The sequence below is a fragment of the Gavia stellata genome, chromosome Z (genome assembly GCF_030936135.1).
Source record: "Gavia stellata isolate bGavSte3 chromosome Z, bGavSte3.hap2, whole genome shotgun sequence".
Classification (NCBI taxonomy): domain Eukaryota; kingdom Metazoa; phylum Chordata; class Aves; order Gaviiformes; family Gaviidae; genus Gavia; species Gavia stellata.
In genome coordinates this window covers 16086538-16105529 of record NC_082637.1, presented here as the reverse complement: position 1 = coordinate 16105529, position 18992 = coordinate 16086538, and the positions used below count along the sequence as shown (strand labels likewise).

At 35.8% G+C, this 18992-nt stretch overlaps 1 protein-coding gene across 1 annotated transcript in view; it reads left to right on the top strand.

Moving 5' to 3' along the window:
- Positions 1 to 18992, top strand: part of TTC33 (tetratricopeptide repeat domain 33) — a 44477-nt gene that overhangs the window by 9256 nt on the left and 16229 nt on the right. Inside the window, exon 3 of the mRNA XM_059833720.1 lies at positions 11744 to 11825. Within this exon, the coding sequence (XP_059689703.1) occupies positions 11744 to 11825 (82 nt within the window). The remainder of the gene's footprint in view (positions 1 to 11743; positions 11826 to 18992) is intronic.

The following is an 18992-nucleotide window of genomic DNA, read 5'->3' as shown; positions in this document are numbered from 1 at the left end:
TTCAAAATGTGTCTGTTTACTTAAAAAAAAAAACCCTTATATTTAAATATGTAGCGTATATTTCTGAAATTGAAGAAACATGAAAAAAAAATTGGTTCTTAAATAAAAATTTAATCGTATATATTAATTTTTATGTATATATTAATATCTCTATATAGAGAAGTCATGCCTGACAATTAATTTCTTCTATCTTTCTAATGCATGTGAAATTACTGGAAAATAATGAATACTTGCCTCTGATTTTTACATTTAATTTTAAAAAATTGGCTTTTCTTCTTAGTAATCACTAGGGCAGGAATTGGTAGTTTCTGAATTTTTATGTTGCTAGCTGCTTCTGTTGCTTCTGTTTAATTCCTAGCACTTCTCCTAGACAGCTTTTGTTTATGACCAAATAGAATGTTTGCATCTAATCTCAGAATAACTCTGTGGTACTACTTAAGTACCTATAAGGAACTACGTAACATAATGGACAGTAAATAAATACTATGAAAATATAAATACTGTTATTTTATTATTTTTATTTTTGTTACTTACTATGACAGTATTTGAATATTTGAAAATATGTGAAAGCGCCTGTGCTAGCATATTTCAGCCTTTTAAATGATACACAAATAGAGTTAATTGCTCTTTTTACCTTTTTTTACTTTATCCTTTTGACAGTCTGTGATTTTTTTCTTTGAATCTGATGTGTGTATGCCATGCAGCCTTTGAGAGATTTTTTCTCAGCAACACTTAAAGCTGTTGCTGCATAGGAGGGATAAGAGGTGTATCCAGCAGAGTGCACCCGGTGCACTTTCATTTCCTCTAAGTGTTGTGTTGAGATGAAGTGCTCCACTGGGAGTTTCTCTCACAGTTGGCATGTTTGCTTTCAGAGTTGATCTCTGAAACTGTCTTCATTCCTTTTCTCTTGCTGCACATTGCTGTTACAAACTGCTTGGGACAGGGACCGTCTTTTAAAATCGTAGACACAGTGGCAGCAAAACCAGCACTATTGCCATCCTGCAGAAACCAAATGCAAACTTTAATGCAAAAGTTAACCATCTAGCAAATTAAAGAACATGTTTCTGACCTGAGCTGATATATTTTGCCCGTAACTTCAGTTAGACATTATAATAATGCAGCTTTTAAATGTAGAGAATTCCATTATTTATATGCATCTAGTAATTTACATTAATAATCTAAGCAGTTTTTACAGATAAATACAACCTGAGGCCTTTTCCACATCCTTTGCATGACAGACACTGGCAAGACTTGCTTTGCTGAAGTACTGCTGTCAGTGTCCAGCATTCCCTATATTATTGACATTATGTATGGTGACTTGGATACTGTGAAATATGATTGTATTTAATTTTTTTTAAAGTTACAGTTTTGTGGTTTTGTTTATTGTCCAGATCTACTGTTAAATATACCTAGTTGATTTTACTTGAATAATAAAGCCTTGATATTTAGAAATTATTTTTTCATAATATTGTTTCTCTTCACAAGGGAAGCTGCACTGAAAAAAATAAAGTGGTTTCCTAATTTAATACCTTTGTCCAGTTGCTCTTAAACAAAGCCTAGTTATTGTTGCTGACAAAGATAATATTCCCTTCCACCCCCTTTGTTTTAACTGTCTTTATGGTTCGTGGAATTTAATTTTGAAACAGTAATTCAGTATCCCGTGCATGATCCTCATTGAACATGGTATGTACCTGTCGTCCATATCTTCTAAAATTAAAATGCATCCCTCCCCTCTTTCTTACTTTCTGAAAAACAATCATAGAAATTACGTTTTCATCAAGAACGGAAGCTGTCTCTTTTGAAGCTAGTTCAAACTGATAATTTTTACAGGCTGCCATTCTTAGTGTGTATTGGACATGTTTCCATGCCAGTCTCTGGAGTTTTATTCTAGCAACTAAATGGCAAATCTTAAAAAATACTGTTTGTTTTGTCTTTGACCTGTCAGCTGGTAATAGAAATCTAATGTAGTAGACAGTGGATTAAGCTTTTTGTCTTCTGCAAAAATTAAGAAATTACAGCTAAGATAAAATGCAGTTTATAGCTGTAGATTTTTTTTTTTTAAACTAGGTTCTTTGGTTAAGAGATGCTGGCAATGAATAATGGCTTGTATTCAGCTGGCTTCACAGTCCTATTTTGCTGTTAAAAATGGAAGACACCTGTTAAATATGTTAAACAGCATAAACTTACTGAAAGGAGTTCTGCAGCTTAGGCTTCTCTGTAGGAAGTTGTATTTGTTTGGAAGCTTTAATACAAGCTTTTCTCTTCCTGGCAGTTGGCTCTTGTGATGATGATAAATTCACCCTCAGTGGACTTGGATGTTGACATCAATGTTTTCAGTTGTCTTTAATCTAGTTTGTCAATGAAACTCTTCTGTTTGTCAGAAGGTTAACTTTCCAGGGTATTGCTCACACATAACTTATTCTCCTGGACATATTATTTGAGGTATTGCATGTTCTGAAATAGAATTGTAGTTCAGTGAAGTATTTCAACTTTCAGTCTTCAGAGAGCTTTTCTGATCTGAATGTGATTTAATATTTATTGAGTCTTCAGAAAGGACTTAAATAGGGGCTTAATAAAGAAAAGGTTTGTATAAAGCATTCTGGGGGGTAGGATCACATGTTGAGATTGAAATAAAAATTTTCCAATATAGAAAATAAATTTTGTTTTAGTCAATCCTTGCTAGACCACTTTCTGTTACTGCCAAATTGAAAAACCTGTTTGTAGAGCTGTCAGTATGAAGGTGCTAGGAAGCTATTTGCTAAAGATGCCATTTTTTTATAATGTATCAGTTTCATGACTATCACACATTTGTCTTGTTCAGTAAAGTAAGGACTGTGAACTTCTCCAACATCCAAACATAAACTTGAGATGTTAAAGTTTAGCTCTCATGTGAAACCATTACAGTATAGTGGTGTCGTTGCTGCCTAAATAAAGCTCTCTTCTTTTTGTTCGTGCAGCCAAATGGAGAATTACACTGGGGAGCTGTTTGGTGTTTTAAAACAAACTAATGTTTGGACAGGTCATAACCTGGATTTGACTATTGACTTGGCTTAAGAAGCAAAAGCTTTTATACTGATGCGAAGGAGGGGCAAGAAAGTAGATTGAGATGAGGAGGGTGCAGAACAACTTTTGGAAACGCAGAATGACTCTACAACTTTATATTGAGACATTTGTATTTGCCTTTCAAAAATGTGGCAGAATTCCAATACTTCTGTATTGTGGGTGGAATTAAATGAGCGAGGTTTCAGAAATTATTTATTTTAGTAGCTGATTTCTTTTGTGGGATTCAAAGTGAGAAAGGAATTCCAAGCGATACTGAAAAAAACTTCAGAATTGTTGTTGACATACAAAATGAAAGAAATAAATACTAAAATTAGAATCATAAATATTAAAATGTCCTAATTAATTTACAGAATAAATTGCTGTCATGACATCTAAGGAAGTTACTAGTATAAACAACTGTTACATGGGGCATTGTGTAACTATTGAATAAATCTTTAAGCTGTCTTTTTTTTCTGAGTAATTTACAGTTTTTGAATATATTCTAACTGACTGTGAGAGTGCCCAAGATATTTAGTTTTGGTCATCACATTCTGATACTAAATTGAGATTGAGAGAGAGAAATTTTAAATATTGAGCAAAACTGGAAAAAACCACCAAGGTGAGTATATTTCTCAGTCTAAAGAAAATTCATTGACACTCTTAGAGTTTGTGGATGGTAGCTTTCGTTAGATCCAGGAAAAAGATTTGTAGAGATATAATAAGGCTTTTTGCAAGTCAGACTTAATTATGTTTATCTGATCAGTGGGATCAACCTAATGTTTAAAGAAAGAAGGTGGTAAGGAATATATGTTAAAGGGTATATTTTTATAATTAATTGAGACACGCATCCTTTCTCCAGATGCAACGCTGAAGCTATCAAGGTTTGAGTGTTTCCCTCTTTTTTTTTTTCTTCAGAAGGGATCTTCTAGTTCACATATGCATTACAGATGTGTGCGTTATTGCAACAAACTAGTGTCTGTTGTGCTGTTTACTTTTCTGAAGGTGTGTTGTAAATCTATGGGTAGTTTAATGGAAAGGGAGTCCTTCCAGAACTCAAAATACTCTTTGTGGATGCTCCCTGCTAGGTAGAGCATAGGATTTGAGTCATACAGTAAGAGGCAGAGGAGGAATTAATTTTAGAAGTTAGGATTCGGAAGCATATGATACTGTGGACTAAATAGCTTACATATTCCTATCCAGTAATTAATGTAGATAAAACCGTCTGAAATATTAATCTTCCGTTGAATCTTTGATGTTTTATTTTGCATCTCTTGCTGTGCTATGGGAAAAATTGAAGGAGAGAGTTCAAACAGTTCTTGCTGTTACTGTCTTTCGATAGGCACTATTGTGTGTATGCAAAATCACACTGCCAACAAAAATCATCAGTCTGAACCTATTGGTTCTTGTAAGGTTGCTTATCAGTAGAAAAATAACAGCATTGCAAGTGACTAACTAGCTCTGTCATGGAAATGGGAGCACAAACTTCAGCTTGCCTCATCTGTCCCTTTACAGAACATTTTTGCCTAGTGATGCTGAGGCTCACTTCTCTTGTCTCTGCAGTGCTGGTAGTGAGAGTTCCCACTCTTCTTGTCACTTCTATGTATATGATTTGCATGTTAGTCATCTTGGGATTTAGAAGCATCTGATACATTCCTTTAGTTCTGGATTGTGACATCCAGTCTCTATACAATCTGTATATGTGTATATTATGTCCTTGTAGGTAGATCATACTGTTTATTACACATCTGTATTTCACTTATTTCAGGAGGCTTGGTGGGTTTTGCTGACTAATACTTGCATTGGTACTTCATAGTAGTTTTACATCAATACTTTCTAATCGTTTCAGCTATGTTGGGAGGTTTATAGGGTACCTGCCTACCTAACTTACTGGTACTTTCACGAAAAGTAAATTAAAATTGCCGTTTAAGTCTCGAAATGCCGTAGAGAATTACATTTCCTCTCTCTTTATCTCTTTCTCTCTGTTTTTGTCTATAACTTCTGCCATTGTCACTCTGTGACATTGACATCAGCAAACACTTTGAAGAGGCCAGAAGTAGCAGGGGAAAAGAAAATGAAGGGGAATTACATTATTTAGTACAGATAACAAGAGCATGTCAACAGATGAAACGGAACTGCTCAGAATAGAATGTGAGCAGACTATTGCTTTTTGTGTATCATCTCTCCCAAAATGTTTTGCCCTGTTACCTACCCTTGAGCATCATATTTTGACATATAGTAATTTTGAGAAAGATGGAGGAATTCTGGTATTTAAATCCCAGAAACTTTTTTTGGTGCTTTTTGTGGTGGTGTTGACAGCTTTTGACTTACTGCCTTAGTTTCTGTGACTGATTTCTGAGAACCAGTGGGATTGTAACATGAGGTTAGAAAGACAGAGCTGTCAGCCATTTGTGGATGAATAATTAAAAGGTTAAAAGGGTTAAATGCCTACTCAACTAAGAAGAAAACAGGTGGTATCCATCATTCTAGCTCTACTACTATATTTCTAAAGGCTATCTGAACAAATAATTCTCAAGACCAGAATACAACGTCAAAATTGCTTCAAATGCAGCATAACAGTTCTTCTACATTTTTCTTCCTGCTGCTTTCAGAGGAACTACTGTTGAAACTATTTTGAGGAACTAAAGCTTTGTATTTAAAACTTAATTTCAGCAATAGAAAATACATTGCTTCTCTGTAGATACTTAAAATAATATAACTATTGCAATATCTGATACTTGATTTATATTAATTTGCAGCTTTTTTTTAGGATACTGAAGTGATGAATTGATTTTACTGAAACTATACAACTGTTTCTCTTTTGAAGCTTGTAAGGTTATTACAGTGTGTTCTTACTGCTTAAATAATGAAATAGTAGGTTCAGGAGTAATACAACTTGTATTCCTGTACTTCCTTTGAATTTCCGCATGTAAACCTCAGTTCTGCTCCTATTTGTCACTGCTTATTTTGGCTTCCTACACAGCTCTCACCCGTAAAATGACAGTCAATACCCGATTTTAATGTTAAATTGTAAGGCTGGGATTTAACAAAGTACTCCATGTGTTTATAGATAATTGCAAAGCAGCTTCTGGACCCTGTAGAAGATTCCTTAGGTGTTTTCTTTTTTACCAGTTGTTGTCTTATCTGATGCTAATGTTGAACATGAAAGCATGTGAAAATGGAATTTTTTTTTTTAGTTATATGTATATAATTCATATTTGTTCTTTTTAATACTCTTAAATGAGGACAGTAGTTGTACGACATACTAAATGTTCTCTTGTGGGAGAATTTCTCAGTGGTGTGGAAGGTCTTGACAATTTCTGTTCTGAAGCACTCTAATATGACTTTCGGTATATGTGAATATAACCGTTATTTCCTCTGTATCAACAACTCTCTTGTTAGCACTGCCTTTTTAAATAGAAAAATAATTATTCTACTGTGTGTTTAAGATAAACAGGTATTGTACAACTTACAACTATAGATACTGGAGAAATACAGATAAAAGGTTTGCCTGTCTGTAAAGAAGTTCTCAGATATTGCACACTTTCTGGGTTGCAGGACTCTGAAGTTGTTAAACACAAAAAAGCCATGTTACGTTCATTCTCCCTTATTCTTTTTAGTTTCCTCCTTCACCTGTTCTGTGAATCTTTTCTCCCACGGTCCAGCCCTGCATCATCTCCCAACTTAAAAAGGGAAGTCTATTTCTGTAATCAACTTCTGCTTTGGTTTTCATTTCTCTTTCCTTTTTATGTACTCTGTATAATTACTGACTAGTGTTCTTTTTCTCTAGCTTCCACCAAAGTCTGAATTTGACCCTACATTAGATGAAAATTGTTCTAGCTGGTGTTTCTGATGGCCACAGACAATTCACATTCATCCTCTATGTATAAGTATTTGACAATTAGCTGTATTCTTTTTACAATGTTTTCTTCTTCCCTTCCTTAGCCCCATCTAACTGTGTTTTTCCTCGTCCTCCTGTAACATCAAATTGTAGGAGCGTTCTGCCAAGTCTCTAAGAATTCCCAGGAGTTATGTTGCCTCATCCCTTTTTCTGACAATGTACTCCTGTGCTCTGCCTCTGTCCTGCAGGCCTGTCTTATTTTGTCTGAATTTGATACCACCTCGTCCAGTATATCTTCCTATATTTTCAGTGTCACTCTGAGCATGCCCTGTCTCAGTCTGTTCCTGGAGCATCAACTGTGGCAAGCCTGTTGGAGTAAAGCTCCACGACTCTAGATCCTGTGCGATCTGCAGTGATGGTTTTTAGCATTATATATATATATATATATATATACACACACATATATATGTGTGTATATATGTGTATATGTATGTATGATTCAAAAACTGATCTCTGTGTAACTTGGACAGGGTTTGGTATTTTTTTTTACCCAGAAGCCTACAATTAAGTATTTTTAATGGAAATATGAATTTGTTTTAGTGATTTTAAGAGTTCAAGAGATCCTGTTTTCCCAGAAGTGGTGTTGAAAAAGTGAAGTGTAAGCATGGGATGTTTGTTTCAAAAGTTTAGCAAGCTGTAGTAAAATGTGCCAAGACTGTATAGCTCCCAGATGGTCAGTAGCATGTCTGAGGAGAGCAGTTTTAGTGCTTTAGGGGAGCTGTGGGATTTCATATGCTATTAAAGAAAAATTGGCAAGATCCATCAAATCTTCTACACTGAAGCCATCCCAGATGTATCCAGTTCTCAATAATATATTCCTTTTTATGGCATTGAAATAAGGAAGAGAAAATGATAGTTAAGTTCTTGTTATAATTGTATAATTTTTTGTAGTGAGGTGTACTATTTTACTGAAATCACTGTGAGTAGATAGAATTAAGTATATTGTATCTCTATAGTCACATAAGTAGTAATTTAATACTTCAAAATATAGTCTTTTCTTAAAAATGCTTTATATTACTGGAGTTTAGATGCTTAGTTACAAAGTATATACGGATTAGGGTTTTAGTTTTGCTGGAAATACTAATTTGATATTCTCTAAAATCAAGATATCAATATTCTGTGACTTCTTTACTGCTGTTAAAAAAGTTTTTATAGTACTCCCAGACATCTAAAAATTAATGGGTCTATTTGTTGTAAGATTATATTTTGCTTAAAATTTGTTTTCATTTAGCCAAGAGATAATCATATTTCATTTTAAATCATTTATCACTGAGGTTGCTGATGTCTTAGTATCATATAATCGTAAGGAACCCCAGGAGATTTTCTACTCCAACTCCTTCTCAGAGCAAGGTCAACTAGAGCAAGTTGCTCAGGTCGTTGTCCAGCTGGGTTTTGGATATCTCCAACGGTGGAGATATGTTTAAACAGAATTTCCTGTGCTTCAATTTCTGCCTATTGCTTCTTGTCCTGTCACTGGGCACAACTGAGAAGAGTCTGGTTCCATCTTCTTTACTCCGTGTCCCGGCTTCCAAATTGGGTATTTTTACACTTCAATAAGATCCCCCTTGAGCCTTCTCCAGGCAGCATAGTCCTGTCTCTCTCAGCTTCTCCTTAAATGACAGATGCTCCAAGCCCTTAATCTTCTTTGTGGCCTGTTGCTGGACTCACTCCAGTATGTCCATCTCTCTGTCATACTGGGCAGCCCAGAACTGGACCCAGCACTCCAGATGTGGTCTCACCAGAGCTGAGGTAGATCACCTCTCCATCTGCTGGTGATGCCAAGGCAGGCCAGGATGCTGTTGGGCTTCTTTGCCACAAGGGCGTGTTGCTGGCTTGTACTCAAGTTCTTGTCCCTCAGGACCCCCAGGTCTTTCATCTGCAAAGCTGCTTTCCAGTCAGTAGGTCCCCAGCCAACTGTTGGTTGGGATTAATCTCCACTTTGATAAATGTCAGATGTTTCTGAAAAAGGTTTATAGCCTCATCAGTGGATGGATCTGCTATTTTTCAGTCTCATTCTTGTTTCTGAGATGTTATTTTTGATACAAGTTACTTTAATTTTTGAAGTGGTGGGTTTCATATCCCTTTTTCTGAAATGATGTAAGATTCAAATGCATGTTACTGTGCATCAGCTGTGCCATAGCATGTGTTGTGAACATGTGTGCTCTCCTCCCATGTTAGGCATATGGGAAGAAGTTCAGGTAGACCTCAGTGCAACAGCATTAAGCTAAAATTTGTTACTTCACTTTTGCCAGCTATGTCATGGTAGTTTTTGCAGCTCAGCTGATGCATATGCACTTGTTACCAGCTAGTCACTCAACTGTGTGTGAGCTTATTTACTTGTTAAGAAAAGAAATGGGAATAGCAAATGGAATGCCTCTTAAATTTGTGTTAAGTAAACCCAGAGCAGATATATTTACCAGAACACTGACTTTACAACTGTATCTTATATGCCCAGGCTACTTTTTCAGTAGGGCATTCGATATTTAATATGGTATATAATATTTTCCTTCAAAATAATGAGGTAGAAAATTCTTTTATTAAAAGACTACAGAAAGGAATTTTTTCCTAAGTTTGCAAGCAGCATGGCTCAGTTACTTTTAATGAGAACAGTTTCCTTAGGTTTTCCTGAAACCACAGTGGAGACATCTTTTTTCTTGAGAATTTGTTAAAGAATAGAACAGTCATACTTTATCAGACTTTCTTCGTAAGGAAGTACATGCACTGCAAAGGTCGATGTTTCACAGCAACGTTGGTATGTCCACATTGTAAACTGGTAGTCAGCAATCAGTCTTTTGAGCAGGTGGTTCAGCATGTACTTGTAGAAGAATCTTCCTTCTCTAGCACTCTTCTGTTTGTGTTCTCAGTCTTGGGAAGCGATTCCAGCATTCTGTTGTCACTTCTCTTGGATCACGCTTTCTGAGGCTCACAGGTGGAGTTGAGTAACTTACTGTTTATATGCAGAACACATGTAGCACAGCGTTTCTGTAAATGGACAACCTCTTTTCCCTTGCCTGTCTTTATTCTGCTGGCAGAATTGGCAGCAAAACCCAACAGGATTTGGGGGAATATTTGCCTATTTTTAGTGCTCCCTTCAGAGGTAGCGTGTTCTTGCTATGAGTGTTTATCCCATTCAGGTTGAGACTTCGAGCAGTGATGTCCCCTCCACAGAAGTAAAAATGGAGATTCTTGAAATGCAACTTTTGTCTTAACAACTTTCTATTTCCAGAATGACAGTGTTGTTACTTTCTTTCTGGTTACTGATGTCATTACTGTGTTTGCTCTGTTTTCCAAAATTGTCTGTTTCTGAACTTTTTTGCTACATTGACAGTATTGCACCTTGCTGCATGGTCAGGACACCACCTAACTGAGCTGAGGACTTCCTTTAGTTATTTAGGTTTTTGTTTTGCCATGTCTGTGCTAGGTCTTGAACAAAACTATAATCTTCTACTCAAAAAACAGGTATTTCTAATTAAATGACAGCTTAAGGCTTCTGCTGACATACGTAGAAAATGTGGTGATGTTTCCTTTAGCGTGAACACCTGCCCATGGGGACTGAACTGATGTGACAAATGCACAGCTGGTGGCTAAATTTTGAGCAAATGTGAAAATATTGAAACTTTATTGAAACATGCTTTGATATTTAATTTGAATGCTAAGCAGTGTCATTTACAAACTGATAATACCTGAATCATAATGAGAGTTTGACTTCAGTTGCATTTCTTTTCCAGTCTATTCTTCTATTCCCAATTGGTTTAGAACTTTCTGAAGTCTTCATGAGACTGCTCTGCATAACCTGCAGGTGTAATACAAGCTGGGGGACTGAAAAATGGGGAAGGGAAAGAAAAGGAAGAATGGGGAGTAGGGGAAGATAAAAACTGTTTCCATATGAAGTGCGTGTGAAAATTACTTAAGTTTTATATATATTATATTAAAATTGCAGTATATGTATCTGTCAAGAGTAACTGTTTTCATACCTTTGCAGTGAAATTAATATAAATATAGGAGTTCCTATGCAGTTCCATAACAAAGGTGGATTTTGAAACAGATTCAGAGAACTTGTGGCACCCCACAGACTCATTAATGTTACTCTGAGGCCACCTTTAGGGCTGAAAGACTGCACCCCTGTAACTGTGTCTTATGCTGTTAACAGTTTTTCAATATGGTTGAAAACCTAGTATGCATTTGTCCAAGTTTTACCTCTTTGTTCAAGACAAAGACCTACTTTTTATTGGTTTTGGTCAACTCTTCTGTTTTTCTAAGTTTTCTAGGGAAGGGCGACACATTATGAAGCTACTGTATACCTTCCCAAAGTTGAGTGATTTCAGTATAGCTGTTTACTTTCAACTTCCTTCTTATATTTGTATACCAAAGTTACTTAGATGTCTTTAGTATCTTACAGTACAGAAATGCAGGAGGGCAGCTCCTAGGTTTCAGCCTTTTTAGCCGAAAAGAAATTTTAAATGATGACTGTAGCAAGGCATGTTGGCTTCAGATGATATTTCTTTATGCTTGACTAAGGGTGATTTTGACAATGAGGGGAATTTAACTCAGTTGCCATAGGTTTCCTATGTTGACTTGTAAATTCACTGGAGGACAGTTGTACAGTTGTACTTAGCATCCATTTGCTCAGAACGAGTAGCCAGTTCCTGAAAAGAATTCAGCATGTCTTATACGGAAGTGGTTAGAAAAATTATTAATGCTAATGAGATACCATGGCATTTTATTTAGGGCAATATCAGGGTATAAACAGAAATATCTAATATCTTTAAATATAGTGAGACTGCAATATTGTTTTAACTACAGGTACCGAGAGGCTATTCACAAATGGGATGAAGCACTTCAGTTAACTCCAGAGGATGCTACGCTTTATGAGATGAAATCGCAGGTGAAGTATGATAATTCTTTATCAGTTCAGACATTAAAAAACATTGTGCTTGTGAACAGACACTGTGCAACATTGTGTAGTTGTTGTGCACGTAAACTACAGCACAACTTAGGTTTTTCATTTTTCCCAACACAGGAGGGTATCTTTTAACAGGAATTACAATAATGGTGTTATCCCAGCCAATCACAATAAACAACATCTTTGTTAGGACATGAATTAGGATGTTACAATGTGGAAAAAGTAACTGAAATATTTAAAAATTGTATTGGGAGGAGCAGGGAGAGTGTTGCTGTGATAGATTGGCAAATTTGACCATTAAAAATCTTCCTGCTCTTTCTAAAGAGTTGGCTTAATGCTGTCAACATTAAACAGGGATACTGTATGCAAAAGATATGCTCCAGTTTGTTTTCATATTAAGTATTACATAGATAGATTAGTCTTGGAAAAGAGCATTAAACAGACTATACTTATGATGTCAGTTCATCAAAGCATTTATTTTAAAGCTGTTTTGAGGAAAAAGGCTTGCAGCCATCAACACCTCACTAAAGTTATAGATTAGCTTGTAATTTCAGTGTGTTTGTGTGGCTTAGATAGCAAAAGTGATAGAATCCATTATTTTTTCAGATTCGGAAGCTTTTGTTTCCACCTATATGTAAAGGTACAAAAATACTTTTTTTTTTCTGTATTAAATAAAAATGCTTTTTTGCAAAAATGATTTTAATTTGGATTGAGGATGAGAACAAGAAATGTATGGCTTCTTTCAACCAGCTGGACAGATTAGAATGGGAAAATTTATTTTTAGGAAGGTAGCTACTCAAAATATAGCTGAAAAATACATTGTTTAAAGTTAGGAGAAAGGAAAAGAGAAAGTAAAATCATGGTACTTCAGTGAATGTGTTATGTAACTTTCAGGAAGCTTGCTATATTGTTTAGTTTTAAAATCTTTGTTGTTGTTGTAATTCTTGTATAAAAAGACAAAAAACACACACACCCCTCCACCCAAAAAAAACCCGAACGAACAGCAAACCCCCCAAAAACCCCAACAAAACCTAAGAAGCTAAGCTGGCTATTTTCCAAGGTGTGGTGGCTGCTCCTTTTTTTTTCCTGGGCGCTATCACATCTCCTCGTTACAGTCATGTTGTCTGTGAAGTAAAGAAAGTTTGATTCTGCAAAATAATTAATTGAATAATTGTAAGCTCATTTTAATACAGTAATGCTGAAGGAGACTTTCGTTTCATATAGCTGCAGAAGGTTTAGATATTACTAGGTTTTGCATTTGGTTTGAGAAATACTTTATGGCTTTAATGGTTTTTCTTCTTGAATTATTTTGGGAGAAGTGTATTGTTGAATTGCTTTGTCAACATATCGTATGTGTATAAGGGATCCAGATAGACTGTATTAGGAAGAACTCGGGGAGGGGTGTATATGAAGGGTTGATTTCTGACTTGGTTCGTTAATTTGAATGGTGTTGGTAATAAGATGCAGTAATTGTTTTTACTTTTAAATTGCTGAATTTTTCTAGTGCAATTCTCTCATTCTGTGTTCTGCATGACACTGAAAAGTGGCATTTGTTCTCCCTGCTTTCTCAGCAGGCTAGATTTGTAATCAATTATTTCTTTGTAACTTCTATAACAGGAGGCATATATCTTTTCAGAAAAAAAAAAAAAAGTCTTCATGCATGTTGTTCAAACATAATGGAAATTCTGCAGTGGAACTTCTCTTAACTTGGGCATGCTTAGGATCAGATCTATATGTTATTTAGATAGCGTATTAGCATTTACAGATCTCCTATATGATTTAGGTGCTTGACTCCTTCATACTTCTGGAGTTCTGTGGTGATAAACCATCTTAAACGTGTAAACCTACTTTGAATATTTACTTGTATTTGGATGTCTTTACATCAGTGCTAGCTTAAATGAAAGATCTGTCTAGCCTAGAATCATGACAACAGTGGATGGCTGGGAAAGAGTCATACAAATTGTACAAGCATGTTGCAGTACTTCCCCAGCGATACTTTTCCAGCCTCCAGCAAGCTTTGGCCCTGGGACTTCTCTGTGTTTAGAAGTGCTTGAAAGATTTTTTTCTTCAACAAATTTGTCTCATTGCTTTTTGCTCTTGTGTAAACTTTTAGCATCTGCAGAGCTATGTGCCGGAGAATTCTGAATCTTAATTATGCACTGTTGGAAGAGAGAGAGTAATAATTCTGCTTTAATTAGCAGCTTTCCAGGTTGCTGTAAAGGTTGTGAGCTTATGTAGCTGTTCATTTGTGCATTTGATTTTTAATTCCACTAGTAAAGAAATTCTGTCAAGATGTGAAAAGTGGTATCAGTCGTATGATTTTTTTTTTTACTATAGTTTAAAGATTTTACTCTGTTTTGAATAAAACAAACCACCTAGTAGGATTTCTTCTAGATTGGAAAGAAATGGTTCATGTGCTCTGATGCTGGCTCCTTAACACAGGGCGTTTTTGAAGTAGCCTTTAATATGCAATTATAATTTCTTTTTTGGCTTAAAGTCACGAGAAAGCTGTTGAAAAAGACAGTTATGCTCAGTGCAACAAATTAGTGAATAGCTTTCCTGTAACAGTTCTTTATTATGGTCTTACGTGAATGCAGGAATTGAGCTACCTCTCCAAAAGTACTAATTATAATTGAAATTATACTAAAATATTTTCACAGTGGAAATAACAGGAGAACAGGGAATTAGTTAGCTTACCAGGATCTGAACTATGATGCAGTCACCTATGGAAATGGATACTTTGTACAACATCCTTCCGTCGGTGCTTCAGCTGCAGTACCTAATACTGAGGGGTGGTTGCTTACTTGGCACCCCAGTCCCTTTATTTCAGCTAAATGGCAAAGGTGAGATGGAGGAATAGGGCACACAGCTTTCCTGCTGATCAGGAGGAGCTGAGAAACCAGCTGTGTGACTGATTTGTCTTGTAAAATGTCTTTGCCTGTCTAATGAAACCATTGGAGAGCAATGAAAGCTGAAAGAATAAAGGAACCCAGGCCTCTGCTTCTACCATGCCTTTGCTTCCTTTCCTAAAGAGGAGAGAAGTGCTGGGCAGTTGCACTGTTTCTCTTTGGTTTCACTTTCTGATATTGCATAACACTTCTTCAGTTATGCTGTGAATGAGAATACAAGAAAAGTTTATCTATGTAATACGCATTTATAAAATTATTTCATGAATCTTTTTAACAAAACCTCTAATCTTTAAATTGGTAACATCTCTTTACATGCAAATAATTATTACAGATGTTTTTTGTGGTATGACTTATGCTTACTGGAAGTTGATTACTATAATGTGTAATTTGATACCTTTCTACTTCTAAAGGCACTAATGTAAGCTGTAAAAATACTTCTTTGCCAAAATGGGAATACGTAATTCATTCCAAAAATATTGTGGTTAATATTTAAATGATACTGTCTTAGAGCTGACTGTGTTATTCCAATCCAGCATACCAGCACAAATACTACAGCTATTATTGTGTAGCTAAATGAGAAAGTTTTCATAGCTCCAGATTGGGAAGAACTTCATCAACTTCAGCAAGGGCTTGACCAGCATTGGGCCTGTGAAAATCTGCCTGTCTTGGTATGTAAGTCACATACTAGAGGAGGTGATTCATATTAGGAATGACTTTGTGTAATATGCAAAGATTCTTTATGGTCTATCCTAATTTTCTTTCAGTGAGGAAAAGTCTCCTCATGAAGTAATTTCTTTTGACAATTAACATTGCATGGAGTGTTTTGCACAGGCTTGAATATCTGTTTATCCTGTTACATTTGTTAAGATAATCTTATGTTGGGTTAAATAGCAGCTTCCCAGTTCATTAGTATTTCTTTTTTAAGCAGCAAACTTGACATTTTAAATACCCTGTTGTTTAATATGCAGCTCAGATAAATATGCTAATGGCACAGTAGGAATCTGTAAATATTTATGGTAAGTTCTTAAGATGTATATTTCAACAGATGTAGGACAAATGTCTTTCAGCATTTCTGAAAAGCAGAAACAGTGTTTAAAGTTCCCAGTTGTCAATGATACTTGCAGTAAGTGTGTTTCCAGAAAATCATACGGGAATTGTGGAATTGCTGAACTGCTTCAAAAACCTGTAAAAGTTGATGAGGTTTTTTTCCATTGCTGTCAGCTACACTTTGATCCATTTAAAAACAGATTGTTATGGTGTGTGGAGAGGTTAGGAGTGCATTTAAACTGTTCTTTGCGTGCAAGATCTTTCAGTGTATATACTTGATATTCTGTTAACAGCCTAAACTGCTCCCCCATTGTTAGAACAATGAGTGGCAAGTAAATGTTTGTGCAAGCAGTTCACATCTATATTTTTGCTTAAAAAAAATCTTAAAAAAACCCCCACAAAACAACAGCCTAGTGTCGAGCCTAGTGTTAGATAGTAGTATCATAAGTATATTCAAAGGGCTGTATGAAGACTACCTATATTAATGCAGTCACTAAATTAATTGTGGGCTAAGTTTCTTAAATATTGACTGGGTTATTTCATTGCTGCTTTGAATTACAAAGATAGAGGCTTTGAGAAATTCTTGGAATTTGGGTCTGAACGTTTGTATGCTGGACCACAGGGACTCTTTCTTGGGTGAAGAGAGCTATCAAAGGACTTATTACATTGTAATATATATAACCAACACCCTTGGGAATCAAGCACTCTGCTATTCTACACCACTCCTGAGAATTTACCTGGTTCATGTTGCTCATCCAGTGATACTTCCACCTCAGATCTCAGATAACATTATCAAACACACTGTGCAACTATGACAGGACTCCTAAAGGACACAATACAATTGTTTATAGATATTTATAGAAACAAGTAAATACAAATGTAAACAAACAATCAGGTTTATCTCCATTTAATAAGCTTTTTGGATGTTTGTCATCAGCTGTCTGAGGATCTAGTTTTTGTACAACCCTGCATCCTCCATTTGCATTCATTGAACAGGACCAGGATTTCAGATGTATGTCTCTGTTTTTTTTTTTTTAAATAGGCCAAACCCATCATACTCGTATTCAAATCATTCCCTTTCTCCTCTTCTAAAGGTTTTCTTAATCTTGAATTTAGTGAAGAAATAGTATCAACTTCCACCCATCCTTCTTCCTGCTTAAGAAATTATAAGGTTCCTAAGACATGACCAGACTCACAATCCCAAGTTTAGGTTATAACAAATCAGCTAATAATTGCTGATTATTTTTAAATGTTATGTTTTTTTTATTTAAACCAAATTAATTTTTATTTGTTCTTACTGTAGTGAGAAGAGTTTACCATGAAAACATTGATGTAAACTCCAGCAAGCTCCATAGAAAAAAGCATTGCTGTGTGGTGCAACAGTAATTGCTTTTTATAGCATGGATAAATGTAAAAGCTTTTGGTTGGGAATAATTTTATTCACCAGTCTTTTGAAATGGGTTTCTAGATGGAAGAAGGAATTGGGTCAGTTTCACTGGACTTGGAATGTTTCTATATGTAGTGATTCAGTTTCAAGGTAGTGAGCTCATCTAAAACCAGGACTTACTCAGACTCACAACACTTCCAAAATAGTGTGGGTAGGACAGGATGGATCATTTTACTGCCTGCATTTTTATACTTGGTCAGTCTCCTGATGACAGTTGCTATGTTTGATTGTTTTTTTGCCACTGAGTTCTCCTAATTCTTCTAATCTGTCTCTTTTTTTTTTTTTTTTTTAAAGCTAGATCTATTAAACTAAGTCATTGTAGTGACATGGATGTTCTTTGTTTTAATGTATATGATAATGGTAAGTCTATGTTGGAATAAAGTTCTGAAAATCCAGCTACTGAACATCTTTATAAGACTTTTCCCTCTAGTAATTTTTAATATATATGTACATGACAGTCTTGAGATGTTTCTTCTGTTTTGTAAGATTTTTTTCTAATTGTTTGATTAGTTTTAAGAATGTTTTCTAATGAACTGTTAACACTATAATTGGAAAATAAATCAAATATGCAAAGAGATTATTTAACTGTGAAACTTGAGTGCCATCCTGCTAATGAAGTTTGCAAACAAAAATTCATCTGAGAAATTAATTTGAGAGCAACAGGAAAGGAATAGAATCTTAGTATGTCATCTCTTAAAAGGGTGTTCATAAGGAAACACACACGTCCTCATCTTTCCCTTAGGTGGTTCTGGCAAAATAACCCTTTTCTGTCATAGCTTGCTTCAAAATAGATGAAAGACCTATTTTGCTGGTAGGATTGTCTCTCTTATGAAGGTTTTCTGCAGCATAATTTTGATAAGTAAAAGTTAATGTCTTCATATTCTCTGATGACAAGGTTATATTTGTGCATTTTTCTGAATGCATAGCCATCTAAAGACTCTAAGTTGATGCTAAAACATTGAGGAAGAGGGATTTGAATGGAGTTTTCAGTGATACATAGTTCCTCTGTGAAGCATTATGGTATTTGTCTGGTTGTTGAAAAATACCCTAATGAAACTGAATTAGTTTCTCTAAAAAGTAAACATCTGTTTAAAAAAAAGAAATGTTACGTCTGACTACTCCACTTTATTATAATGGTTTGTGACCTTTCTAGAATAATGCTTGCTTGTTTCTGTTTTGACTAGTAATCTGAATATTTTGCAGGAAGTAACTAGCAGAGGGTGACAATTACCTCTGCTGTCAAAAAAAACCCACCAAAACCACATTGAAATAGGTGTGAAATTGGTGTACTGCACCTGGGGCAGAATAACCCCTTGCATCAGTACATGTTAGGGACTGATCTGCTGGAGAGCAGCTCTGTGGAAAGGGACCTGGGAGTCCTGGTGGACAGCAGGATGACCACGAGCCAGCAATGTGCCGGTGTGGGCAAGAAGGCCAATGTCATCCTGGGGTGCATCAAGAAGAGTGTGGCTAGCAGGTCGAGGGAGGTTATTCTCCCTCTCTACTCTGCCCTGGTGAGGCCGCATCTGGAGTACTGTGTCCAGTTCTGGGCTCCCCGGTTCATAAAGGACAGGGGACTGCTGGAGAGGGTACAGCAAAGGGCTACAAAGCTGATTAGGGGACTGGAACATCTTTCTTGTGAGGAAAGGCTGAGGGACTTGGGTCTTTTTAGTCTGAGAAGACTGAGGGGGGAATCTTACTAATGCTTATAAATACTGAAGGGGCGGGTGCCAGGAGGATGGGGCC